We start from the raw sequence: 27,758 nt of genomic DNA on the forward strand, positions 1-27,758 counted from the left end.
ATTGTGGTTAGGAAGGAAGACAAACTCCTACCTGCTTTCTGTATGACTGCATATAAATAAATGACACAGAGATAGCATTCCTATCCTTAGGGAATAACATAAAATTTTAGCCTATTTAAAAAGCTTTGGAGGAGTCTTAGTGCTGAAAAATTTATTTATAGTTCTGACTGGCAAATACCACTCTTCTCGGTTCTTTCACCTTGAATTGCTTTCAAACATCAAAAATATCTCTGATTCATCACTCATTGGTGTAACAAAAACTGGAGGTGGAAGACTCATTCCACCGAGCTCATCAAGTGCAAGGACTGTGTCAATTTGATAGATGTGTCTGTGCTCCCCCTCGTGTTGACAGAAACAGTTCAGTTACATTCCACCTGGTGAATCCACCGAGTGGCATTTCAGCCAGCATTTTTCAGAAACAGAAGAACTCAGAATAAAGAGCAGAAATGAAGTGTTTACGTGTGTTAACTACTCTTACAAATTTGCTGGATGCCCTCAGCATTCCAGTTTTTTGATTGGACCATTTCAATAGGCTGAGTGGAGAGCCTGGGAACTGATGAACAACAGGTGTCTTTATTCCAAGTTTTCAATCAGCCAGACGAGCTGTGTTGCAATGGTTAGGTTATCTGATGTTCACTGAAATGAAGATATTCCCTGACTTTCCAGTCTTCAGAAATTCTGGTAAACTAGCACAGTAAAAAACTTATGGTGAACTTGATTTGTGGTGATCTCACTGCCTTTGATAGTACCTCACTCAGCAGCATTGGTCAGACTTCTGTTAACCTGTCCTAAGCCCTTATGTGTCCATATCTATTTTAATATGTATGGATCATTTAAAATATATCTTCCCAAGCTTAAAAACAGGAAAATCACATATAGTGAAGACAAAAACTCTTATAATGAAAAATACTGAAATAGAACTTCCTGGAAGAAAAACTACCTGATAGAAACAGATACTGAAAGATAATGACACCTGTTCAAGCTGTTAAGTAGGTCAGAGCAGAGAAACTGCACTGCTGTTGGAGTGTTCCATCTTAGATGTGATCTTATGGTGCCCTCCCCTCAGTCCAATCCTTTAGCACTTGTTTTGATCTAAATTAATAATTACTCTTCTCAGGATGCAGGAAACACTGCTCATGAAAACACTGTGAGGGTCCTGTCAGAGCCACCTACCTTCAAGAGTAGGTAAAAGCACATACAATGTCCTCAGCATCAAAGCTGAGGATAAGTTCTTACATGTACTCAGCACCTTTTAGACTTCGAATCACCTGCTAAGAAAGAGATGGTCAGCTTTTCTAAATTCCTTGATTGCCTTTAATTGTGCTGAAAATTTCCTAGGCCACTGGCTGGTTCCCCTCAGGAAAGTATTTTAAATGAGTGGGTCTTTGGGAATGCCAGAGATCTCTTTCATCTTTAGAAAACTGCAGTCTCAGAACTTTAAGATGCCTTCAGGAAATGAAACTGAGGTCTCCCTATTTCCTCATATCCCTATTTTTTCATGTTTCTTTTCCCCTCACATATAAAGTCATACATATTCTTAAACATTCAATTGTCACAATTTTCTTCTGTAAGAAGACTTTTGAAACAGTGCTCACTCTAATGCCCTAATATGGGGTTAAATAACACGAGAATCATTCCTCAGATTGAGATTTAGAGCCTTTCTTTGGACTTTCATGGGATGGCACAGCTTAAGACCTCTTGGATCCACCAACCATAGCCACAGTGTCAACAAGAATATTTTCTCACAAATCTGGAGCCAGTAGAGAAAACATGTTCACTGCTTGTCACCAAGCAACTTTCCACACAAAACTGACATATGAGGTGAACAGGGTGTTTCAAACAACACGCTGTTCCTGGCAAAAGAGGGACACATCTAGACCAGTGGGCAATGATTTCCACAGCAAAAAATTTTCCAAAGCAAAATACGATAGCGGAAAGGAGAAAAGAGCTATTTGGCTCTCTTTTTGGCTCCATCAGAGAGCAGCCTAGCTTCCTACCTTCAGTTCGTGGAAGAAGGCAGAGCCAGGAAGCCCTGTCAGAAGCCTGCCTTAACCAGAATGCTCTACAGCTCCCACCCATGGTGTGGACTTTGGCTTCTGACCTAGTTCACTTCAAGCATCAGTCTTCATAATGGAAGAATGTATACTGAGGTATTCTTCAAAGGCAGAGAAGAAAAAGTCAAGGTTCAGTGGGACTCTTTTCTGTATGTGTTCAAGTATGGTTAGCACAGCTCTTCATTATTTCCAGTACAGGCAGTTAATCAAAAGGAAAATTATTTTAAAGGCATAAGGACTTACATATGATGGTAAAGAAAGCAGCTGCATTGTTAGGTGAAAATCTACTGCAAAATACCAATCAGCTGACCACCCAGAAATGAGGCTGAAATATGAGAGACTAAGAAATATGAGAGCCCTTGGCAGCAAATTTGAATCTGGGGAAGGCTGCACATGAAAGCTGAAAGACAGCCAACATGTTCATGGCGTTTAAGCAATCTCTCATGCACAAAGTCTACATTAAATGGAGAAAAAGAGTATTTATACTATCTACAGTTCTTCCTCTGAGGAGAATGTAAATAAGGCTAATCAACGAACTGGAGAGGAGATGGCCATCGAGGGGAGATGGTTAACTGTACTTTGGTTGTCTAGTATAAGTAAGATGAATCTGGCCACAATCAATATTGAGTAGAGGCTACTGGAATAATAGAATTATTGTTTAATCTTTTTCCTGAATTCTGGCCAATTACATCTTTGAAATACAGGTAGTTTTATCACTCCTCCAGTTTAAAGTGCCAACTACGTAAGTTCCAGAATCTGTTTCACTTCAGCCATGCCCTAGGAATGTGTCCCTTCATGTGTTTTCAGATCATAAACTTTCAATCACAGCTTTTCAAGTTTTTAAGTCCTTGTCATCTTAAAGCTTGTTATTTACTGGCATTGGAAACACATGACTTCTTTCAAGTCCTCTCAGAAGGACAGTGGGATGCAACTGGATTACTGACCAGTCCATGAAAGGATTATAAAGAAAATGTCAACAGTTTTTCTACAAGTTGTTTGATACATTTTTGGGCTACTTTGAATAGCACCAAGTGCTGAAAAAAAAAGGCCAGAATATTTTAGAAGGTCTTTTGTAAAGGCACTACAGGTGCAATGGCTGTCCATCTTATCAGAGCTGTCTCTTGTCGTATCGCAGACGTGCTTTGCATGTTGCTTGGAAAATGCAGTGTGACTGGAATGGTCATGGGCACCTAAATAGTTGGAAAACCAGAACAGAAGCAGTAAGTCACTATCCTTCTCTCTACTCTTGTCACACTTCCCTCTTATCCTTGAGTTATAGATGAGCACAAGTGTAACTCTGGCTGATCTTTTATCGGTCACTGGCTGGTCATTTATTGGTGGGAAGTGCAATTAGCACCAGGTCTTCCCGAGTTTTAAAGTACTGTACTGAGCACAGCTTGCTGTTTAGACAGCTAAAATTGGAAACATTGATTGGAGCATCACAGTGAAAAGAGATTTTACAGTCTCCATGAAGCAAAGATAGTGAAGAGCCAGCATCCCTTCTTGAGTCCCTCTGATAATTACATTTCTGGCAAAAAGTAGATAGCACGATGAAGCTGGAAAATGATGAAAGAAAATTAAAAGGAACAGAAGAAGGGAAGGAGAAATTCTCATAAAAACTGTGGACAAAGTCTAAATGAACAGTAATAATCTTTCCATCCTGCATTTCCATGTTGCAGTTCAGCTTCTTTAATCTATTACTGCATTGGGAAAAAAAGCATTAACTTTACCCTGTTCTCTGAGTGTTAGTCTTTGTAATCTACTTTGCTGTCCATGCTTATTCTGCTGGGTCAGAAGAGAAGAGAGCTTGCTCTCAACATATCCCCTGGGCTACAGGCTCAGGTTTCTCTGTCCCAGCAGAAACTTGCTTTATCAAAGATAATGTGCACAGAATAAATCACAGAATCACCAGGTTGGAAGAGACCTTAAAGATCATCAAGTCCAACCCATGCCCCAACACCTCCACTAAACCATGGCACTGAGTGCCACATCCAGTCCTATTTTAAACACATCCAGGGATGGAAACTCTACCACCTCCCTGGGCAGGCCATTCCAGTACTTTATCACTCTTTCAGTAAAAAACTTTTTCCTAATATCCAACCTATGCAATCCAATAACAGGCAGTGCCCTTGTTTGGTTGTAAGCTTTGCCCTAAAGCTCTTTAGAAAGGACTTAATTTAAAAACAAAAATATCCTCCTTCAGCTGTAAATCTTATGTAGTTGCACTCCTCTCATCCATGTATTTTGTTCTGCCTTGTACTTCTTTTTCATAGGTAACAATAAAAGGTATAGGATTATTTTTGTTAAGCATGGCAATGGACATTCAATATATAAAAATGCCTTTAAGTATTTTTAAATTAATTTTTAAAGGAAATTAAGTTAGTAGAAAAGACACCCTGCCAAAGTGTATCACTTAACATGTTGGAATTAACCTAATATCTGCTAGAATGAAAAAAAAGAAAGGCAGAAATCTTCATCACGCTGGTTTAGCCATTCCCTATGTTGTTTCACTGACAGTGGTCTCAATTCCATTCTTAATATGGCAGGAGTTGAGCTGTTCTGAGAGTTTTGTTTGGCCCTTTGCTAAGATATGAGAAAAAATGAGAATTATGAGAAGGAATGAGAATTGTTTCAGTCCTTGCATGGCACTTACAGAAAGAAGTGAAAGAAGAAATAATTGCAGTACAAACAATTGACTTGGAAATTTATTGAGAGCTAGTTACTCTAAAACTGCACAGCTTTATTTACTAAATCTCTTTCGTGGTGGTTGAAACACACTTAGAAAATAGCACTTTCCCCTGCTTTTGAAAATATAGAACATACAGTTTAAGGAATTTTTAATCTTATGGTGTCAGAATTATATAACTGGGTTTTTACACAAATACTTGATTAGAAAGCTTCTTGCATACTTAAAATATTATTTTCAATGAGATAAAACAGGTAATATGAGTTTGTAATGTTTCTTCTCAGAATTTAATTTGTGTATACTTAATTTTTCTGCAAGAAAAATCAGCACTTAAAAGAGATGTTAGAGAGTAATTTGCATCTAGGAAGTAGCTGAGCAGCTGTAACAACTGAGCTTTTAGGATCTTTTTTATCTAAAGCAGAAGGCAAAACTTAAGGTGTACTTATAAATTTTGTAAAGCTATGGGAAAGAAGCGCTAAATGGAAACTTATTTTGACCAGTAAAAATACAGCCCTTGCATAATGCCAGCTACCAATTTTTTCACTCCTGCATTTAGTCTTGCTATGTACCATATAAACTACTATCGTTTATACCTTCTATATGATCAAAAACACTGAAAATAACTTGAACAACTAATTGTTGATGAAAATCAATTTTGCTAGAAAAGACATTATCCAAATTGCACAAGGAACTTGGATTCCTAATAACAAAGAAATAATTTTATCAAAACATCCCTATGGGTAGGGGTTTTTTTTAAGTCTTAAATAGATAAATCTGATTTATGGAAACAAGAAAAATAACCTGGATGCTGCAATCAGAGGGAAGAGGCAAATACAGTCTCTAGATGTTCCAGAGCTAACGAAATGAAGAACCATCACAAAGATCATGAGAAAAACACTCATCAGATGGTTTGAATACAAATTGTGGAAGATCAGTGGTAAATGTCATTGGTGTCATAGCTAGCTTTCAATAACACTCCACCAAGATTGTATTAGAAACTACTACTAGCTATTGTAAAGTACTTAGGTATTTCTTTTAGATGAACTGTCTCACTAACAACCTAAAATTCAGACTCTATAGGCTTACCTTAGGCATGCTGGGCCACACCTCATAAAACAAAGCACATTTTCATCTGATGTTTTTAAGGGACAAGATCTGTTTGCGCTCACATACATGGGCATTTCAGAAAAACATCTTACTACAGTGTGAAAAAGCCCTTTGCATAACCACTGAACTGTGCTGTTTGATAGTGACTTCCCAGTGAACTAGGAAGCTAAAAATACTCTAATTCCATTTCCTATTGTGCAGATTACTGTGGGCTCAAACTTGCAGACTAGCAGCTTGATATGATTGTAGTAAAAAAAAATCTAAAGATGACCCTCAAAGTGAGGGTCATCTTGAAGTACAGGTTAAATAAAGCTATGTCCTTAAGGACAATTTTTCCTGCCATTGGATTCCAAAAAAATGTATTAAAACATTTTGTGTTTTCATGTAAGAATTTTAACCTTCAATCCCATTCCTGAATTCTGGATCTCCAGGAATATTAAACCAGCCTGGCCACTGTATGGAATGTTATATTGATATAAAACATAGCAAAGATTCAGGGTCCAAGGTAAATTGTCCCCACTCAGAGTTTGTTCTGCTGAAATTCAGGTGCACAGACAGCCCCTGTCAGTGTCCCTCAGGGGCAGGCTGTGGGTTGTTTGCAAACCACAGTTCTCAGCAGCAAACAGGATTACAGAGAGCACATTTTTCTGCCTGTGAAACTGGGTACTGCAGCAAGCAGAATTTCTTTAGTCACTTGTTATTCTGAAGTACTTTCTCAGTAGGTGTGTGCAAATTCTTCCAAGACCATAAGAATCATTACGAAGAGTTGTTAATAATTTAATGTTAAAAAAGATGAACTGCTGGAAGTGGGTTTTCTCACAGTAGAACATTATCTGTCTTTTAGATGGCTTGGATACCAGTTTGGAATGGTTTGTCACAGAGCTTCACTGCAGTGGTTTAAAAAGTGACATGGACACATAGATAAAGCCTTTGTTTTCTCTAAGTATTGGGTAACACAGGAAAAGGAAATAGAGGTAAACAAAATATTTCCTAAATTACTTAAATTAAATCAACCAATCTCTTGAGGTCATTAGATAAAAAAATATAGTTGGGTAATCAAATTATTTCAGATTTCCAAGGTTTTATAAAGAACTCCTGAAGTATCTGGTATCACTGTTTTCAAAGGAGATGCGGAACTGCATTGTACTTTGCTCTGACCTAATCTGATCTGACACCTTGATTTTCTTAGCCAATTGAAAAGGTAAAGGAACTCAAAGAACAAAAAAATAATTTTCTGTAATTAGTTTTGCAATATAGTACATTACAACATAGAAATATTATGTAAAATAATACAGAAAACGCTTTAGATTTAAGCTTAAAGAAAGAAAACCGCCATGAGCACTCTCAAAAATTGCACAAAGACATTATTTCCAATTTCTTGAAGCCTGTTCTTTTCCTAAAGCCTAATTAGATCATATATAAGGTGTGACTTGGAAAATCTTGTATGAGAATATTGAGGTTTCTTTGAGAAAAAATAAACAGGTGAGATTGTTTAATTTGACATTAAACAGAGAAAAATGCTGATTAGAAATGAATATTCTTTAGCCAGGTTTATAATTCTGATGTTTGAGGATTACCATATAAAATTATGTAAATATGACTTCACGTTTCTGTATGAAAAGTCTTAAAAAAAGCTACCTTAACAGTACTTGTACTGTAAAAATGCGACTTAAAATTCAACTGAAATTGAAGTTATTGAATTGCAAATTATCTAATTTATTAATGACTGAAGCTTGAAAACATTTCATCAAGCAGAAATTGAGCCTTAAATCCCCATTTTTGCTCCACATTCTAACAAAAAAAAGACCCTTTTGGAAAAAATAACTCAAAGAATCAAAAAATTTTGGGAAGTTCTTTAAACCTTGGTAAAAGTAACTGATAACAAACCTGTTTGAACCTGTTTCTAATTAAAAAATATATATTTTTGCCTGAAATATTGCTTGGAAATTAGGAAGATGTGTTATGGGTTTGTTTTTGTTTTTTTTTTTTCCTGTACAGACCTTACAGCGTTTGAGCCAAAACTCATTGGCGTCTACATTATTTCTCCTTGATTGTCATGGAATCATTCAGATACAAAATAGACATGGAACACTTTGATATCTCTCTAAATAAAACAACAAGTGGAATTCTATTAAGATCTTTGGATTTTATGGTCCATTTGAAAACTTATGAAATTACCTTAATACATTAATATGTTCTAGGCAACTTTTCATACAATTTTCTTTTAGGTACTAAAATATTATCTCTTCTGGAAAACCTGAATTAGTCATTATTGGGGTGGTTGTGGGGGATCTAATTGATTAGAAAATGCAATGATTTGCAGACAGTTTCATTCAAGTCAGTAAGATGACAATAATCCTAAAGTATAGCTATTTCCTCTGCATATTTGAGATCAGATTTCATGGATGATATGTGGTGGAATGAGCATTTTTAGGTCAGCATGTACTGACATTTTCTTTCACAGAATCCAACTAGAATATAAAATGTAAAACACTTGAAGGCAAAGAGATTTCAGACAGCCAGCCCTGGTGTCTGGCAGACATGGGCAGGTAGCAGCAATGTTCTCCAGGGTCTGAGCTCTGCTTAAGTCTCTGGGAGGACACAGCATCTGTGAAGTGGTTCACACTGCATTTGAAACATGTAGAATATTTCCAAGTCATCATATAAATGGTGTAGCTGATTCTGACTGCTTTTATGAGGAAATGCAGTGGTTCAGTACCTGCCAAGGGAAAAAGAAACCTCAGTTCTGGACCTTCCCCAACACAGATGATGTTGAGTTGCTCAGATACTTCTGCTTCAAAGGAGAGCTGTGTCTGAAATGGTGCTTACCATTGAATTTCATTAAAAATAAATGGGACCATTTTGTTTTTTTCTTGGATCTTGCTTTCTGATTTTCAACTAGTCCATCTTCCAACTTATAAGGACTAAGCTATTATTAGTGTGGTAATTCAGGTACTTTCTGGGAACTATACTTTTTTGTCATAATATCGTGCAGAAGTGCAACACAGTTACTTTTTCTTGATCTCATGTACTTTTTCCCCTGGCATTATTGCACATGTTTCTGTTATTCCCCAAACCATGAAGCTGTGAAAACAGGAGCTTTCTTAAGAATTATTTCCAATGGAACTATGAAATGCTCCAGTCATAGTACTGTGATCCTCATTCCAACTGATTTTTTCTTATTTTTTGGTATATTACATCGACTTTAACAAAAGGGATTGTTCATTAGTGTACTACTATGTCACAAACCTTTTATGTCTAGTAAGTACCTTATTCCTACGTTTATAGCATGTTAAAATTTCTTCTCTTTGGAAGTCAGCTCTGTCAGTTCAGAATAAAATGTGTAGAATAACTCTATACTTTCATTCAGATCTTAAATTGGATTTTTTGAGTAATAGTAAGACTTCATATGGAAAAGATGGGAGAAAAGTGTCTGCCTTCTGATGCTATGGAAGTAAAGGAAAAAATTAGTTGCGATTTTAGTGAAGTTTGTAGAAAGATATAGAATAATGAGGCTACAGCTCCATGTTTACTTCTGAATGCCAAGAAGAATTCCACTGAAGATTCACTTACCTATGTAATATTGTGCACATACCTACGAATTTTGACAGTGAGGGACCTTTCCCTGGAGACTCGTTGCCAAACCAAAAGGGCATGTTAATAACCAAGAAATATTAAATCTTAAAAAGTCCTCAAGGCGTTGAAGATGATACAGGTAATTTGATGATAAAGAACAATCATCCTGTAGCAGTGCTTGCATTAGACTGGAAGTTTAGTCTTCTCTGGAAGACTAAAGGATTTTCTGTTGGCTTGATTTGTTTTTCTTTCCTTTTCATAAATTTATTGCTAAGAGGCCAGCAAGGACAGAGTAGAGACATAGTGATATACATCTAATAAAAGAAACTCAAAGACACAGGGAAAATATTTGCATGCTCATGTGCTATCTTCCCATTCCAAAACAGCTCACATCAGTAGCAAGCATGTCTGGAACAGCCTTTAAAGATACTCAGAGAAACAGTGCTAGTTTTGGTACTGCCCACAAGCTCTGTTCCATGAGGGTTCAACTTTCAGAGGCAATTCCTCTTTCTGAGCACTTCTCATCAGAGCCAGAAGGCGGCTAACAGCTGCTGTATTGCACAGCAGCACCCAAGTTGCTTCAACCCAGCCCTGTGAACTTGTATACTGCTCATGTGCAGTCAGACTGCATTGCAAAATGCACAGTAAATATGGAACTGTGTTGGAAGGCCTGTGTTGGAAGGTTAGGCTGCACTTTATGACAGGCAAAAGGTGAAAAAGAGCAGGAAGGAGAGAAAAAGGGCATTAGCATGATCTGTTTAGAGGAAATGAAAGGTAAAAACAGAGGAAAGCAGTGTGGTGAAAAACAAACTAACTCCCATGTTCGTAACTGATATTCATTATGTATGTTCAACAGTAGAATCTGTTTTCATGGGGAAGATGAGTGCCATTTACCTGCCCATGTGCAATGACAGGGCCATCTGCAGATGCTGACCAGTCACCCCAATGAACAGAAGGTTTCATTATTTCCTAATTACTAGATAATATGCTGAACAGCACGCCATGAAATTAACCTTTAAGATGACAGTAAAAGGAAATGAGTCATTCCAGGCAATGCTCATCATGGTGTGAGCTCTACACTTGCTAAATGAGTTCTGTCATAGTGTGGGTGAAGTGGAATCAATCCATATAATTCATACATTTGCTGCTCATACAGACAGCTTTGGAACTGCTAAGTAGAAATAAGCATTGACTTATGTCTAACTAAAGCAAAGTTATGTATTACATTAACTGATTATACTTTTCATATGGGTCTGAAGTAACTGAATAGAAAGAACTGAGAGTTCCTGAGTGTGTGAAAGAGGATAAAATGAATCAAAATTCTAGGAAAGTACTTTCATGACTGGTGCTAAAGGGGAGGTAGAAAACAGTTTTAATCTTAGACAGTACTAAAGAAAGAAAAGATAAATCTTTCATCATCTTATTCACAGACCACTGCAGTATTCTTAGAAGTATCAGCCTATCTCAGTGATAGTAATACCTCTGCAGTTCACACAGTAGAAGCTGACTGATTAGTTACAAAACAGGGGCTTTCTTCTGATTCAATAGCTGTAGAGAACATGAGACAAAAAAAGCACTTCCCACTGTTTTGGAAGGAGTGAAGATCCAAAGAAGGAACTGAAAATACCTTCAAGCACGACAGTGATCCTTGTTGAATATGATGCAGGCAGACTGGTAGATATGATAAAAACAGCTTTACTGCAGATGAGCATGAAGCACACACTGCTCTATCTGGATGAATACCCTTCAATGGCACACATGGATGGGCTGCAATGCCACCTCAGAGGTTCTGTCTCTGAATGGAGACTAGCTAGGAGAGCACCTGACAGCTACAGCAGATAAACACTTCTCTGCTGCCTACACTTTTCATAGATATGGAAAAATTTGGTGCCACCTAATGGACAACCCCCAGCTCCCAGATTCTGAATGTGTTTTACAGGAATTCTTTTGCAAGTCATCTAAAAAGGGATCTCCCCATATTTGTTAATGCTTCACATAAAGAGTTTCTCCTTTAGCATCCTTAATCACATATCTTCAGATGAAATATACATTTTTTATAGGTGAAGACTTAATAAGCCCCATGGGTAATACAAAGATTTCTGTATTTGCTGGCTTTAAATTTATGAACTGGGGTCATCTCACAGCTTCCTCAACTACAGCAATATAGCAACACATAAAACTAAATTACTGCACCTACGTGTTCTGATCTGTTTACAGATGAAATTAAACTAGCTATTCTGTCAGTCACATAAATTATTCTACAACATCCTTAAGCAAGTTTACTGCTACAGCTGCACGGACATTGCTATCTCTTTCAGTAGAAATCATGATTGTATCAACAAAATATTTAGCCCGAGGGGTTAATATCAGCATGTATACACTTGCAGAGTATATTAGCAAAAATGAGTTGGATTATGGACTATTAAAATCACTGCCATAATGAGTAACACTGTAAACAATTGTTATTCCTGAAAAAGCTGTTAGGGATTACCTGATTGCATGTCATTATCTTCAGGAAGCAAAACAGGTAAAAAAAACATACGAGTATATCTCTTGTATCAGATGAGCCACCAGATATGATAAATTCAGCATATCTTTCTGTGATGTCTGTGTAGATGTATTATGTTTATATATGTTGCAAGATGCAATATCTCCTCTTGCTTGTTTGAGCCTGCCCTCCCAGTGGCATCATCCCTAGCTGGAACATGAGCATTAGTATTAGAACTGCAATTTGAACATCATGATTCGCTCTCGGCTGTCACTGAATTCAGTGGTACAAGTAAAGTCATGGTCAGTTTGATGAATTCCAATTTGTAAAACTACATGCTCTGAAGAGATGCATCTCTGAATGAAACCAATATTCCATATGCACTTTAAATTTACAGATTTTCAGGATGCATTATGGGTTTGGTTATTCACATTTGCCTGTGAAAAGAGATACAATAGAATTAGGAGTGTTCCTGAAGGCCTCCAAGCAAAGGACAAAAAAGTAAAAAGATTGGAAATTCTACTTCTATTGCTTCCATTCACTGGAATGAACAGGGGAAAAGGGATTGGACTTTTATCATTTTCTTTAAAATTTATTTTAAAATATCAAGGTCAGTTTGGATGTGGTTTTGAACAACCTGGCCTACTGGAAGGTGTCCCTGCACATGGCAGGGATTTGGGAACTGTAATCTTAATGATCTCTTCCATCCCAAAGCATTCTATGATATTATCATGCAATAATTCAATACAGTTTTTATTTTCATCTATGAAAAAGAAAATCAAATTAATCTGTTTTATTACTTTAAGAGAAAGTAATTATTAGTTGTGGTGAAGATAAAGAAATGCCTTTGAAATGGGATGAGTTCATAGGCAATTTAGCAATTCCTTGGATACTTTTCACCAAAGAAAAATTGCTCAAAGACTTTCATTTCTAAAGGATACAATATCATTTATGACTCACTCTTTTATTGTATTCAGCATGTTTGGGGGATTTGCAGTTTCAGTTAGCATTTTTTTTAGTTTTTGCATTTATTTTTGCCTTATTTTTACCTATTGTTGCATAACTGATTTCCAGTATTTCACATATGCAGTTGCTCAGCTTTGAGTGGACACTCCTTTTACTTAAATTTTCTGTAAAATAAGGAAAATATGTAATTTTTAGTCTGTTAATTACAGCAGCTTTTGCTTGGGAAAGAATATTTAATGGTTTGATGTGAAAAAAGCAGAGATGGTTGTTTTACTCCTGTACACTGTGTGACACTAATAATTTTAATATTTGATGCCTGGGAAAAAGACTCAGACATGTTTGATAGCTTTGGTGAAATGAAAGAAGTCTTAAAAGAAAAAGCAGTGAAGTGATCAAACTCCTCTGTCCTTGTTGACCCATAGTATACATTTGAGCTTGAGTCTACCGATGAACTGTCAGTTTTACATTTATGTTCGGTAGTTTAAAAAATAAGGCTTGATATCTCACTTGGGCATATATTTGAAGGAGAATAAGCTGCTGCAATACCCAGTAAAGTTCATGTGAGGATGCCATGCTGGGAATTTGGTAACAGTTCAGTGTTTAAATGTGGTTTTGATATGTAATTAAAACACACAAGTTCGAAGAAATAGGGGCAAACTTTGTCTTAGGGCTAGAGTGTAGTCCCTAAGTGGAGACTTTGAAAGCATCAAAGTAGACAAGCTTACTGCAATTGTTGTCACAGGACAAGGGGTTGCCTGTTTGGGCAGCAGCTGTGCAGTAGCAGGAGCAGTAGGTCGAGTACCTGCTCCACACCTTTCTCACAGAGCACTCGGGCTGGAGACACATCTTTCCAGCACCTTTCCTACCTGTACCTGCCACAGTTCCACCAAGCCCAACTCTCATTTTTTTGACCCATCTCAAAACCTTAAACCACATCTCGTAGGCAGTTTTATTCCTTATGAGTTTTGATGCTGTTGCTTCAGCAGAAAATCTCCTATGAGGCTTCAGGAGACTTGAAAGTGAGCCCTGAACCTCCTTGGGTGGCCATCAGCTGCAAGCAGGGCTTTGCAGGGCATTCTTGTGTTTGCTGTCATGCTTGGGGTAACAAAAACTTCTCCCACAAGGAAACTGCTTTCCCTGGAGCGGCACAAATTTAATTTCTACAACTGTAGCTATCAGTCAAGGAATGTGGTATCATAAGTTTGTTTTGCTTGTCTTCCGGGTGCTTACACGGTGAATTCAGTACATTAATTGTTATCATAAGAAACACATAAATACACAGGGACAGGCTCGTAAGAGATCATTTGTTTCAGTGTAGATAATGAGAAGAAATAGCAGCTGCGGCTAATCACTATGCGTGTGAGTATTCCTAGAAGCTGATTAGGTATATAGCTGCCAGATAATCACCATCCAATCTTGCATGTACAGAATAGCTTCAGTAATTGTGCATTCAAATTTTTTTTAAAGAACCTTGCAGAGAATGACAAAACTATGGGCGTAATCCTGCATCATTTATTTGCAATGCTCTTTCGTCATGCATGGATTCTACATTTATTACAATGAACCTTCTTGTTAGAATAAGGCTACTTCTCTGATCAAGTACTGCAGATCAAATTTGTATAAAGAGATATTAATAAAAAATCATCTGGCAGCAACAAATATGTTGAAGATGGTAAACACCAACAGAATTACATTCTAAGTATTGAGAAGAATATTAATTGTTTTAAATTATTTAATTTGAAATTAGATTTAAATATTTTATATTATTATTTTTAAGACAATTTTATTTGAGAATCATGGACCATTCTTACTGAAATGTATGACAGTCATTACAGGGGCTCACTTTCCTTTCTCTAATTTGTGTTGTAGTTCTATAAGTGTGGTTTTATCCTGGTAGGCAGCTAGATCCTGTGCAGCCTTTCTCTCAATCTCCTGCAGTGAGGTGGGAAGAAATCACTCTACCCCATCAAAACCAGTGCAGCCAGTAGAACTGCACTCTTGAATATGACCATGCACAAGTTTTCATACCTAGATTGATTAGATCTCTCTGATTCTACTCATAAAAACTACTCACAAACCACATTTAACCAAATCAGATTTTTTTTAAATTCTTAGTTCCTAACTCAGATTGTGCAAGACATGGCTTGAGCTTTCAGGAAAAGCTACTTTGGGAATCTTTGATCTTGGCTGAGCTGAGCAGCCTCAGCATCATGAAGGGAGTTTTTTGCTCTGAACTCAGCCCCAAAATTAGACTATCATTAATGCTGCTAATCAGATATCCCTAAAAATGAGCTTTGTGCCTACATTTATCACTAAACTCTGAAGAACAATTATTGAGAACTGAAATCCTGCAGTTTTTCAACTTCCTGTTAACATGACAGTTAGAACTAGCAGGTAATCATTAGCATCTCTCATTTTTCTAGCACATATGGAGCCTCTACTTCTTAGGGTTGAATAAGCCAAAAATTTATCACTTAATTACTTTATGAATGAGTTATAGGGATAAAAAGTTGGAGAGTTAATACCTTAATACTTCATAAATACTACCTCCTACAACTCCAGTGTTAGTACGATTTCTGATGCACTGAGCTTTACTAACAGCACTTGTCACTTGGACATCTCAAAGTTAGTGTATAATAACATTATCTTTTCACTGTGCCTTTGAACACATAAAGAAACTGAGGCACAAAGAGACTAACTGGTGTGTTTGTGCTGCTCTCCTGGCTGGTTGTAGCAGAAGCAGAACTAACAGCTGAGTCTCTGATGGTGCCCCATTAATTCCCTTCACCTGAGGTTCACTATCTTTCAGTTCCTTCTTCCCATTGATAAGGTACAGCTGTCAGTTTGCTAAACTGAGGAAAAAAGGTCCTTTTCATTTTCTAGGACAGATTTATCACTTTAAATGACAAAGGAGGGAATCAATACACGTATTTTTAGGTGTCTGAAAAGTAAATATCTTACCTCACTTTGTATTATGGGCTCTTTTTCTAACCATAAGTTAAAGAAGGATACCCTAGGGATGTGATTCATCTCATTCCAAAAAGGTGTCAGCTGAGATGAGCCATCCTAAGAGGAACCTGCTTCTCTTCATTCATTAACTACTCAAAATTTCTAGACAGCTACTGAGGCAAGACACGTACCTTTCTACAGCCAAAAACTGGTACATTGACTCTAAGCCCAAAAGAAGGTAAAACCAAAGCAGCAGTATGCATGTGTGCACGACAGTTGTTCCCTGCAGACACACACAATGATTTCCATGCTCTTTTCTTTATTGTTCTAAATCCCCTCAAAATTAGATGAAGAATAAAAAAAAAAAGAGGCAATTTTATGCATTTTCACTTGCAGTTCACCTGTGGTCCCTTGAAACCAGCCAATAATCAAACAATTTTTTCTGCATACTTTCTACAGCTATGGACATGTACATGTCAGGAATTTGTACAAACACACATTTAACTACTAGAAGAGAAACATGAAGCATGATCATTTAAATGAAGTCATTCCAATGATGGAAAAATTTAGCTCATCTTTATTTAGAACACAAACAAGTTGATTCAGATATAATACCATGGATTTACTTTCTCTTGTATTATGAAGAGCATAATTTCCAAAAAACTCTTCTTAAAAGGAGAATTATATGCATTCTATGAAAAATAGATACATACAGGAGATGAGAACTGCATAGCACTGGCCAGAAATTTGTATTCACTTTCCTCAGCTTTCAGGTTACATGACTCTCACAAATGAGATAATAGTGTGTAAATTCTACTTTATATTTGAATAATCACATAATGTCAAAACTGTAAAATTACTCCCAGAGTATAGAGGATGATTATTGACAGAGTGACTCCTATTAAAACACATTAAGTAAGGATCTCACTCTATGCCATGTGACAGACTGGCATTTTAAGGTCTTCAGTCATTCTCATTAAGGCTTGACTTTTTGCTTAAACAGTGGTGTTTTCTTACTGTGAGTCACAAAAATTTTCTGTTCTTGCTTCTATGTGACCTTAAGTAGCATTGGCATGCGATGCATAACCATGGCCTTTGCTCATTCTTAGCAGGCTTTCAGTATTAAAATTATCCTAATAACTCCATTATTTTCTGAATTGGCTTTTGTACTCCCTTAGTGGTGACACACTGCTGGAGGCCAGCCAGGAATTCACCAAGCAAGAGCTAGACCCCCTGATCTGTGTGAGGACAGCCTCTTCAGGAAGCCCCGAGAGACTCAGCATGTTGGGAGTCCTCATTCAAGAGCAACTTTTCTTTGGCATTATTCTTTCTCTGTTGCATTTTTCAAGTACAGCCATTCTGTCCCAAGCGCCAGGATGTGTATATGCAATTGGTATGTGCAGAGAGCAATGTTTCTCACTCTCTGTGGTCGTAGTTGACAATCATATGATGGTCTCAGAGATGTGCCTTTTGCACACCTTCAGAAGCTGATAGTTATCTTTTGTTTCTCTACCTCATACCCCGGTGGGACACTGGAAAGTGTTGCTGGGTTACTCTTTGTCCTTTTTTTTTTTTTTTTATTTCGGGGTCTTCACCCTGTTCTTTATCTTCCTGCCAGTCTTTTTAAAGTTTCAGGCTGCACATTGATTTAGACAATGCTTTGCTAAAGTATGGTTCTGCCTTGTCTTTTTTAAGCTACTTTTCCTTACCTGAGCAAAGTGTCCTATGAAACTGCATTTTAATGAGTTAAGATCTTGATGACATGCTAACCTATGTGCCATGAATCACTCTTTTCTTCCAGCAGAATTCTTCTGGGAGTTCTAAAAATACATAAATTCCCACTCATATTTCATTCATAGAATCATAGAATATAATCATAGAATATCCTGAGCTGCAAGGGGCCCAGAGGGATCATCAAGTCCAATGCTTGCCCCTGTACAGGGCAGTCCAAAGCATCACACGATGTGCCTGAGAGTCCAAGTGCTCCTGGCAATCTTGGTGCTGTGACCATTTCCATGAGAAGCCTGTTTCTTTTCTAATATCCAGCCTAACTCCCCTGCCAGAGCTTCATGCCATTCACTCGAATCCTGTCACTGGTCACCAGAGAGATCAGTACCTGCCTCTCCACTTCCCCTTGTGAGGAAGCTGTAGACCATGATTGGAGCTCCCCTCAGTCTCCTCTTCTGTAGGTAGAACAAACCAAGTGACCTCAGACTCCCAAAATCATTGAAAAATTTTTGAGAGAAGTCTCGTGATGACAACAGAAGAGTGTTTTATATGGACTTGGTTTGTCTATATTAATTTAATAGTCTTAATTTAAATTCTTCGGCAGAATAGAAACTAACTAATAAAGAGAGAGTGATTCTTTAGACATTCACTGTAACTTCCACAGGAACTGTTTGTTTGCATCTCATGGCATGTGATTCTTGCCCTTGCAAAGGAAAATTTCACACCCAAATATCACTCTATTCACAGATGTAACTAAAAGAAGACTAACAGAACTGCATTTGTGTAAAGAAGAATAAATTATTCCTCAAAAAGGGAAATTGAAATAAACATCACTGAATTTGAAATCCAAAAATATAAATATATAATGCAGGCAGGGATATACTTGTCTAAATTCATATCTGGCATTAAACTCCTAGGAAAATAATGGTTTTAGCTATTTACCATTCATCAAAGAGACAGCAAAGAGAAATTCCTGCAGCCTCGTTGTTAACTATCTTTAGGTGAATCTTAAGGTGACTTGGAATTAACAGACTTTTCCATTCTACCATACATCAATATATAATTTTTAAAAATCTGAATTCATAGTAGACTGCTTTTAAAAGTAGAGTTTTTTGGTTTTTTTTTGAGCACAGCCTAATAATGAAATGTTTTAGACTTTCAAAGTCAATTAGAGCATTTTGTAAAACATTCATTTCTCTGGCAAAATCATTATAATCTCCTATATGATGTTACTGAAAACAAAGTAAATACACCCTGCTCTACAGCTTCAGTGAACATTGGGAAGGCAGGGAGAATGGGTCAGAGACAAGCACTCACCCAATGTTCATATGGCAACAGAGGGAGCTCAATCCTTTTAGCCCCTTTTTAAAAAGGGGGTTTGCCTGGATGGCTCACTGATCTTTGACACCGCCCAGCTCCCTGACCTGTGAAATTTCAGCAGCTTAGGTTGGAATGTAATTGGTTGAGGTTCCTGTCTGTCAACCCAGGGGCTGTTTGTGTTTCTTACCTCTAGCTGAGTTAATTAGCCAGTACAAGCCAACTTGGGCTGTGATATACTGTGACAAACACTATGCTGCAAAAAACCACTTGTTTTTCTGAAACACTGAATAATTACAATGCACCACAACATTTTGTTCAGCATGGTATAGCTGATCATCTGTCTGCAACTCTAATGTTAACTGATCTTTGAGGCTAATGGTGAAAACACTATAAACTTATAATTTAGATCATACTTATTTTCATAAACAGTAACTCTTAGCTTCATTTAACTTGTCAAAACTTGAATTAGGTCACACAAGCACAAGCAGATCATCACTTGTTGCTCTAGCATAGTTCAGACTGAAAGGTGATCTATGGAATCATGTGCCAGCACGTATCTAAATCTGAAGGCAGTGATGGGGTGTATAGCAGCCAAAAAATGCCAAGTACTCCTCAAATACAAGGTTGATTTGCTTTGGCTTCACTTTTAGAAATGTCATTTTATAGTATAGCAGCCATAAGGATTAGGGGGGGTCCATTATATAATTTCTATTCAATGAACAACATATCCATTTTTAAGAATTGTGAGTGTTGCCTATATAATAATTATTGTAATAAGTGTAAAATATTCAGCCTGAGTGTGAATGACAAATGGAAGAAGAAGTTAAGGTGCCAACCGAAAATAATGAGTTTGGTGTGCTTCATTCAGTTTGGGGAAATACATTAACACATTGACTTTCATCAGCCTATTTTGAAGCATCAAAAAGGTTTAGAAATAAAAGAAAAATAACTGGAGAGCATAGACCATAAAGTAATTTAGTATTGAATATTAGACTGCAGGTTTATATTGTTTCTCCTTATTCTGAGTGCACATTTAACTTTTATAGCACTTTCTGGGATTTCAAAGTTGTGTTTCTGAATTTTAATTCTTACATGATATAGAAAGACACTAATATTCACATTTTACTGATTGAAGTTGCTAGTCTATAGAGTCCAATTTCATTTTCCTCTGTGAGCATTAGATCAGTGAAAAAATGCAATTCACACTGACATGTTAATTATATATAAGAATATATAATACAGACTATGAAGAAGCAGAGAAGAAACCCCAGAAATCTGTGGGTATAACTGTGGTGCAACCAAAATCAGAGGCTGTCTTCTAAGATTTTAATGTTTAGATATTTTTAAATTCCAGTAGGACAGCAGTTCTGAGACTTTAAAATGAATGCAAAACTAATAGGCTTTATGCACAAGTAGAGTTGGAAATAATTGCAAACTCTTAGTGACACAACAAACAGTTTTTCCACTTCTTGGGTGCCTTGGGTATACTGAATAAGGGAAGCTGCAGTATAATAGTGCATTAAAAGTGACTGAGATTATCTTTATAATAGTGTACATTATGTTACAAAGGGGTACAAAATTCAAGAGATGTTCAGTGGTACAGTTTAATATTTCTGTATTTGAATCAACTATGTCAAGACTTGTGTTTAGAGTAATCAAATCCTTGGATGATTTTCATATTCCTTTCAATTTCAACTTTAATCGTGCAGCTAGCTTATGTCTGAAAGCTGAGTCTAAAGAGGAGAGAAAATATTAGAAATCATGTAATATGAGTGAAAACTGAGAAAAATATTGTGCCTTCTAGTTGACAGAAACTCTAATACAAAGACCTATTCTATCTGCATATTTTATAATTTGTTTTGTGCTGTTTTATCAATAAGAATGTTATCTCTACAACCACATTCAGTACAGATTTATAACCCGGGTGATGGAATGAAAGATATATTTATTGAGAGTGTGGGAGCTGATATTGCTAAAATTAAGTTGTTGCTCAGCCAGTAAAATAATAATAAAAGAAAGAAAAAATGGTAAAAGACATAATATATTTGATTATCAGGGCAATTACTAGTACTTCCTCAGTCAGCAGAGTTTCCATGGAGCAATGTAGGTTTTCTCATCTTCCTATTCTTTTTTTTGATTTCTTACCTACTACACTGGTGACCTGAAGCATACAAACTTTTGGAAATGTGACTATCACATCCTGACTACCAAAGGCTAGTGACAGAATGTGATCGGTTTTAGGAAAAAAAAAAATTATCACAAGTCTCTTGTAACTTCTCAATACTTTTTTTCCTCTTTCTGCTAATTTGACTTGCATTCCTTCTAAAGGTCTTCTTTGTAACATTACCCTTTTTTTAAACAAAATGTGTATAGCAGTTACATGCTGAGAAAAGAGAATTCAGCGTCTCACCTTCATTTTTTTTTTTCTTAGACCCAAGGGCTATCAGTCTGATCTGTTCAGTTGTGTTTAAGTTGCTTGTTTTTAAACTCATGGATCCACAAGGCACACAATAAAAAGAAAATGCCCCTGTATTGACAACCTAAATGGAACTCTGTGTTAGCTGAGGCTGTTGAAATTCAATTTCCTTTCAGTTTGTTGCTTTGTTCATGTGTGTGTGGCCCTTCTGACCTGGTGAGTGACTGCAGTGCTGTTTCACACACTGTTGAAACTCTCACGAGTGGAAATCAGACTTGGTTTCCAAATCCTGGCACTGCAGTGGTACTCAGCTATGCTCTTCCTGCCAGGCTTTTAAATTAAAGTAAATCATTGATAGCATTGATAGTAGCTTAAGTAGCTCATAGTCTTTTGTAAAAAAAACCATTTTTTTTCCTTTTTTCTTTTTTTTTTTTTTGGCAATAAAAGGCTGTTATCTGCTCTCTCAAGTATCTAAATCTTCAACCTTTGTTCTTGTTCCTTGCCACTACATGGAAGTGGGAATATTGCTTGTCTTAATCATGAGGTTCATAATGTCATACATTACATCCTATGCCATGATAGCATTATGGGGACACACATTAAAAAAAAAAAAAAAAAAAACAGCACAAAAATTACTTCAGTTCCTTCCTTTCTAGAAGCCTAAAGACCAAACTCATGCTGTTATATTTGTACGACTGAAAATCAGGGGGAAATGAATTTGCTCATAATTACTGCTGCTTTATTCCAGAGGAACTGAGTTTAAAATCAGATCTGCTTTAACAAGCAAAAGCAAGATCATGTTTTTGAATCATGGCTGGTAAATGAAAGGGGCTAAATTTTAGGAAAAGTCAAATCTATTTTGACATTAGGCAGCTGGCTTTACTGCCTTCTGAGCATCGCTTTTTAGTCATTCTGTGAAGTTTGTTTTTCTGTAAACTTCTACAAACAAAATGATAAATTCTGCCTGACAGCAGTTACAAGCAATTCTGATATTTCAACTTCTAATTCATGCAATCTTGTGGAACATTTTGGAATATAAATGTGTATATTTATTTCTCATATTCTTTCATTGTCAAATAATTTATTCTGATTTATTTCATGAAATTTTTTCATTATATTTTATTTAGCAGCATGCTTTTCTATGAATTTATCTCCACATTTCACTTCATTATTTTTCCCATTTGTTATATGCAACAGCACAGGATTTTGAGAGTAAAATATGACCCAGGTGAAGACTTGGTTTTATCTGTGTAAGTGGTAGCAAGCTAAGTGTTTGTGGTTTTCTTTGCTGTGTGGGTGATGTGGTTTTCAGATGTTTTGCAATGCATTGCTTTTAGTGGACTATTAATAATTCAGTATCTTGTCCCATTAAGCAATTTTTTCTGACTAGAGCCAGAGGCTTGGATTTTGACACTTGTACATCTGTTTGGAGTTCTTATGACTAATTAATTCAAAACTTGAACCCAGTTCCGAGGACCTCAGTTGTAACTCCCTAATATGAATTTAGGGTTTGCTTTGTGCATGCATTTCACCTTAACCAAAAAACTCCTCATCTTATCAGAATATACCTCACATGATTTATAGAGGGATTGACTCTGCAAATATTGAGCAAAAATACTCTGGAAGTGCTCGGCAAAAGCTTCCTTGTACAGATACATTGAACCATACTGAGTCTCCTGACTGAGTCCTGGGACGCTTGGAAGACACAGCAGATCAGATCAGTATCCAGTATTTTCATCCTGGTTAATATAGTTGTGTTTATATTTTCCACAATGAAGTGTGTTCATCTGTTTTGTCAATTTTTTATGAGAAAAGGTACGGAAGAAAAATTTAAACCTGAATGCTACCAGGCTGATGTTTGAAATGTGGAGGCACATGTTTTTCATTAAAATCAGGTATTCCAACAGCCTTCACTTTTTTTATTTTTGTGACAAAGTAAATAAAATATATTTGAATTATCTAATCAAATTCACAAATTATTCCATTTTGAGGCTCAGCTTCTTAGCAGCAATTTGACATTGTAGGAAACAGCTGTCTTCCAAGACCATGGCAGGCCAGGAACTGTCTGGTATATAGAGTGTTTTGGTTTCTTGCCATGCTGGTAGGTGTGCATGGTTTTGATATTGGACAAATTTTTCAATATCATGCAACCCAGACTATGGGGAGTGCCTGTATACTTTGAAACAGAGAGAACTAATCTCCTGTCTTGTTTCAGCAGGTAAGTTATAGCTGAAGGGACAATAGCATTCAACAATCTAATTTGTGTGAAGGGAAAGGGCTTTGCTAATGTCTTGTGCCATTTGAACAACATTCACTGAATGTCACATCAAATGGTCTTGTCACAGCAAGGCAAGAAGGATCTAGCTGATACCTTTGTCAAAATCTGATCCCTTGACCTCTTGCTGTTTTGCCTTCTTAGGAATGCAGGTGCTGGAATGGAATGGCATCCCCTTGACTGGGAAAACTTATGAAGAGGTCCAGAGCATTATTATTCAGCAGAGTGGGGAAGCAGAAATATGTGTAAGACTGTGAGTTTTTCCCCATCTTTCTGTTTCCATTTCTTTTTGGCTTTTCATGGCTTTTGTTTTTTTTTAATTTTTTGAATTTTAATTTACAATTGTTAAGGTGGAACCTTTGTTAGCACAAAACATCAATGTAATAGTAAGCAAGAATTCACTGTGACTGTGGGAGATCCTTTTGTTCTGTTTTTCTCTTAAAGTCAGAAGGAGAGATAAACTGAATCAGATGCTAGTAATTATGCTTTTATAAACAATGATAACTCCATTGCCAGGCCACAATCTCCTCTCATGACAAACATACAGTTCACTGAATTTACTGGTGTTAGAAAAAAAAGGTAATTTAGTAATAACTGGACTTCTAGTGAAATCTGTATCCTTTAGATGAAAGTCATTTAAGCATCATGAGAAATGCATACACTTGCATTAAATCCATTAAAGATTTCACCTTAAAAGAAGCTTTTCTTCTCAGCTCTTTAACAGCATTGCAAATATATACCAGCTAGGAGGGACCATGCTTGGGAGCTGCTTTCTGTCATGAATCACTATTCATTTATCTACTTAATACAATAATGAGGGTTTGAGGAAAGAGTTTCTTTTGTCTCAGGCTTCCAATTGCTTTCTTTAGGGACCTGAACATGCTCTCGGACTCTGAGAATCCCCAGCACCTGGAGCTGCATGAGCCAGTAAGGGCAGGTGAGAGACAAGAAGTTGCTTTGATATTGTAGGGCTGAAAATTGGATGTGATATAAGCTAGTTTGTTAGTATTTTAAGCTCTGGTGTTACATCCCAAATATTTCCATGGGTGGAAAGGGGACTATGCTTTATATAAGAAGGCAAGACAAGGGGATCGAGTGTACCCTCAACAAGTTTGCAGACAACCCCAGTTTGGGCAGGAGTGTTGATCTGCTGGAGGGTAGGAAGGCTCTGCAGAGGAATCTGGGTAGGCTGGATTGATGAGCCAAGGCCAATTGCATGAGATTCATCAAGACAAAATATCAGGTCCTGCACATGGGTCACAACAACCCCAGGCAGCCCTACAGGCTGGGGACAGAGTGGCTGGAATGCTGTCCAGAGGAAAAGTACCTGTGGGTGCTGGATACTGTAAAGTTTACGTGTGATGTGTTGTCCTTTTTCCTTGGGTTGCTCCTAAAGCTTACTTTGCCCAGCCCCTGGGTTTGCACCTGTGTCAGTACCTGGCCAGTGAGTTGCTGGTGTCCCCAGGGCATTATCTGCCATCCTGTGTCCAAATCTTGCAGAACTCTGCTGCCACCCCAGGCCTCTGCTCATATAAACTGCATTATTAATCTGAGTCATAAATACTTCAGTCTGCACAGTGCAATTACAGCTGTGCCTTTCTATATCAAAGCAATGAAGAGTGGGCACTACACCTCACCACTATACAAGGTGAAGTGTAACTCAGACAAATTTAGGTTGTAGCCATCTGGTCATTAGACAATTGCAGCCAGAGAGGCTAAAACAAAGCTCCCAGCAAACTGCAGCAAGTCCAGATAACACACAAGTCCTAAGGCCTATGTTCACAGAACTGTAGAATTGTCAATGATGGAAAAGACCTCAATGAAAATACCTGTTAGCTTGATACAAGGTTTGTGGCCTGCTATAAGTGACAAAAACCCCAGTATTTACTGGATACAGGGATGAAATAGCAAGTATTCAGTTTGTTATGTGAGTTCTATGATGGCAGTGCTTTTGGGGGAATTTCCTGCTGTTCAATCAATGCCACAACTGCAGGTTTCGGTCGTTCTATCAGTCATATCCAAGCTAATTTTGAATCAATATCCACAATCTTACTAGCCCCTCAGCAAGCTCCATGCAGATTAAGATTGCTTCACTCATCATTCTGTGGGTTTACTCTGGGTTCTGTGGTTTTGTGGCTGCTCTTTTATCAGCCAGAAACTAAATTACCTGGATTGAAGACTCCATTTTCTAACCATGTAAAATTTCCTACCTATCAATATACTTACCATCAAGCTACCTTTAGATGAAAACTGATGTTATTTATAGTAATTGAAAGCAAAGAATAAGTATGACAGAGCTTTGAAACAGAGCTACCCATTTTTTTTTTTTTAATTTGTGAGCAGCTCAAAACCATCCACATCATTGAAAGACACTGAAATCAGTTTTGGAAAGGACAAAAACTAGAATAAACCAGCTTTTTTTTTTTTTAATGAAGAAAACTCAAAATGAGAAGGAACAGAAATAAAATATTTTTTTTCCATTCTTGCAGGCATGTTTCCTCATAGTCTGGCAATCTTATAGTGGTTTCTAAGTTGGAACAACTCTGTAGAGTTATTGCCATTATCTCGAGGTTTGCCAGACTGTTTGTGCTTTAGAAGGGAGCAATCTCCATTTTCTCTGAAAGAAAAATTAAATACCCAAGCAGGCAGGATAAGGCTGAAGTCTTGTTTTAAACCTCTCCTACTTCTGGGAACCTGGGAACCAAGCTGGGCCTATTAATCCTTTTAACTCTATTCAGTCTAGCATATACGATAACTACTTGACTTCATTTCTGTGTTAAATAGAACTTGCTATCTCCAAAGGGTAAATTCCTCCCACTCATTCCTGGTCATCAGGGAGGGCAATCAGACTCCTACTACAGATGCCTCACAAAGATGTGAGTAATAAGGAAAGATGAATCAGGGCTTTCAGCCTTCATTTGTTTACATTTTTTTCTACTTTGATTAATCTGTGGTAGTAAAGTTTTGAGGCTTTTTTCTCTATATTTTTGTGCAAAATATCTCAGGAGCAGTTCTGTTCAATATCCAGTTGATTTTGAAAAAGCTAAAATGAGATTTAAACCTTTTACTAGAAAGTTCAGATACTTAGTGAAAATGGACCAGTTTCAAACAATGAGTGATAGCACAGGCCAGTCTTTAAAACTGTAATTTGCTTCAGTTTGATTCAAAATGATCAGCAATGCTTGTTTTTCTTCACCTAGAAGTACCTCCTCAGAAAGCTTTTTAGGTAAAGAGCATTAGTAAGGTGTATTAGCACACAAAGATTGGAATTGGGATGTTGATACTGTGGGAGACATGTTTATTTTTCATAGGATGCCTTTTGCATCTTCAAAGTATACAGGCAGATGACATGAAAACTTGTAAGGATTGTTTGCTGTCCCTGTGCTGTGGCAAGATGGATCTGGATGTGCTGGCAATTATCCATACAAAGCTCTCTTGCTTTAATCCAGTAGATAAAGCGAAGTCCCCAGGGGTTGATCCCAAGCAGCTGGCTGCAGAGCTCCAAAAGGTTTCTCTACAGCAGTCGCCTCTGGTTGCTACTTCAGGAGTGGAAAAAGGATCTCATGTCCACTCTGGAACCACTTCTGCCACCTCCAGTGCTGTTCCTAGCCCTGGTCAGCCTGGTTCTCCCTCAGTGAGCAAAAAGCGGCACAGCAGCAAGGTAAGAAATTTCCAAGTTATGGAGCAAGAACATTTTGATGACAGGAAGAAACTGCCTGTTTACCTTCTTTAGTGCAGCAAGAAATCCCAGCACATCTTGCAAAACTCATTTCCTGGATAACGATGAATATGACTGTTAAGATATTGAATCTGGACATAAAGAAAGATTACATGATTTATCCAAGAGATTTGTCCCTTTCTGAAAAAAAAAACAAAAAAACAAACAAACAAACAAACAAAAAACCCAAACAAACCCCCAATATTATTGTTTTCAAACTGCCCTTTACAGGCTTTGTTGCTCTTGCTTTTTAAGTGCATCCTGCATGGTGGTGGGGTACTATTTCCACTAAAGAAGCTGATAGTGCTGAGACCATAATTTTTCCTCTCTGTACTAAACTACTGCTCAGAGTGTTACAAGCTGTGAACAATCATAGCAATAGTAAGTCTCTGAAAGCCAGGGAAGGATTGAAAACAAAATTTGCCATTAAAATGTGTTTTGTCATTAGCTAATTCCTGTGAATTATTGCCAAGCA

General features: G+C 37.1%; 1 protein-coding gene across 2 annotated transcripts in view; it reads left to right on the forward strand.

The window, feature by feature from the left end:
• The window catches only part of PCLO (piccolo presynaptic cytomatrix protein), a 324,823-nt gene that overhangs the window by 214,705 nt on the left and 82,360 nt on the right, over nt 1-27,758 (forward strand). For both annotated transcript variants that reach the window (XM_038154510.1, XM_038154511.1), the window contains exons 11-13: nt 23,710-23,818; nt 24,435-24,502; nt 27,015-27,226. In XM_038154510.1, coding sequence (XP_038010438.1) covers nt 23,710-23,818; nt 24,435-24,502; nt 27,015-27,226 — 389 coding nt within the window. The remainder of the gene's footprint in view (nt 1-23,709; nt 23,819-24,434; nt 24,503-27,014; nt 27,227-27,758) is intronic.

This window comes from Motacilla alba, chromosome 1A (assembly GCF_015832195.1).
Source record: "Motacilla alba alba isolate MOTALB_02 chromosome 1A, Motacilla_alba_V1.0_pri, whole genome shotgun sequence".
In the NCBI taxonomy this organism is placed as follows: domain Eukaryota; kingdom Metazoa; phylum Chordata; class Aves; order Passeriformes; family Motacillidae; genus Motacilla; species Motacilla alba.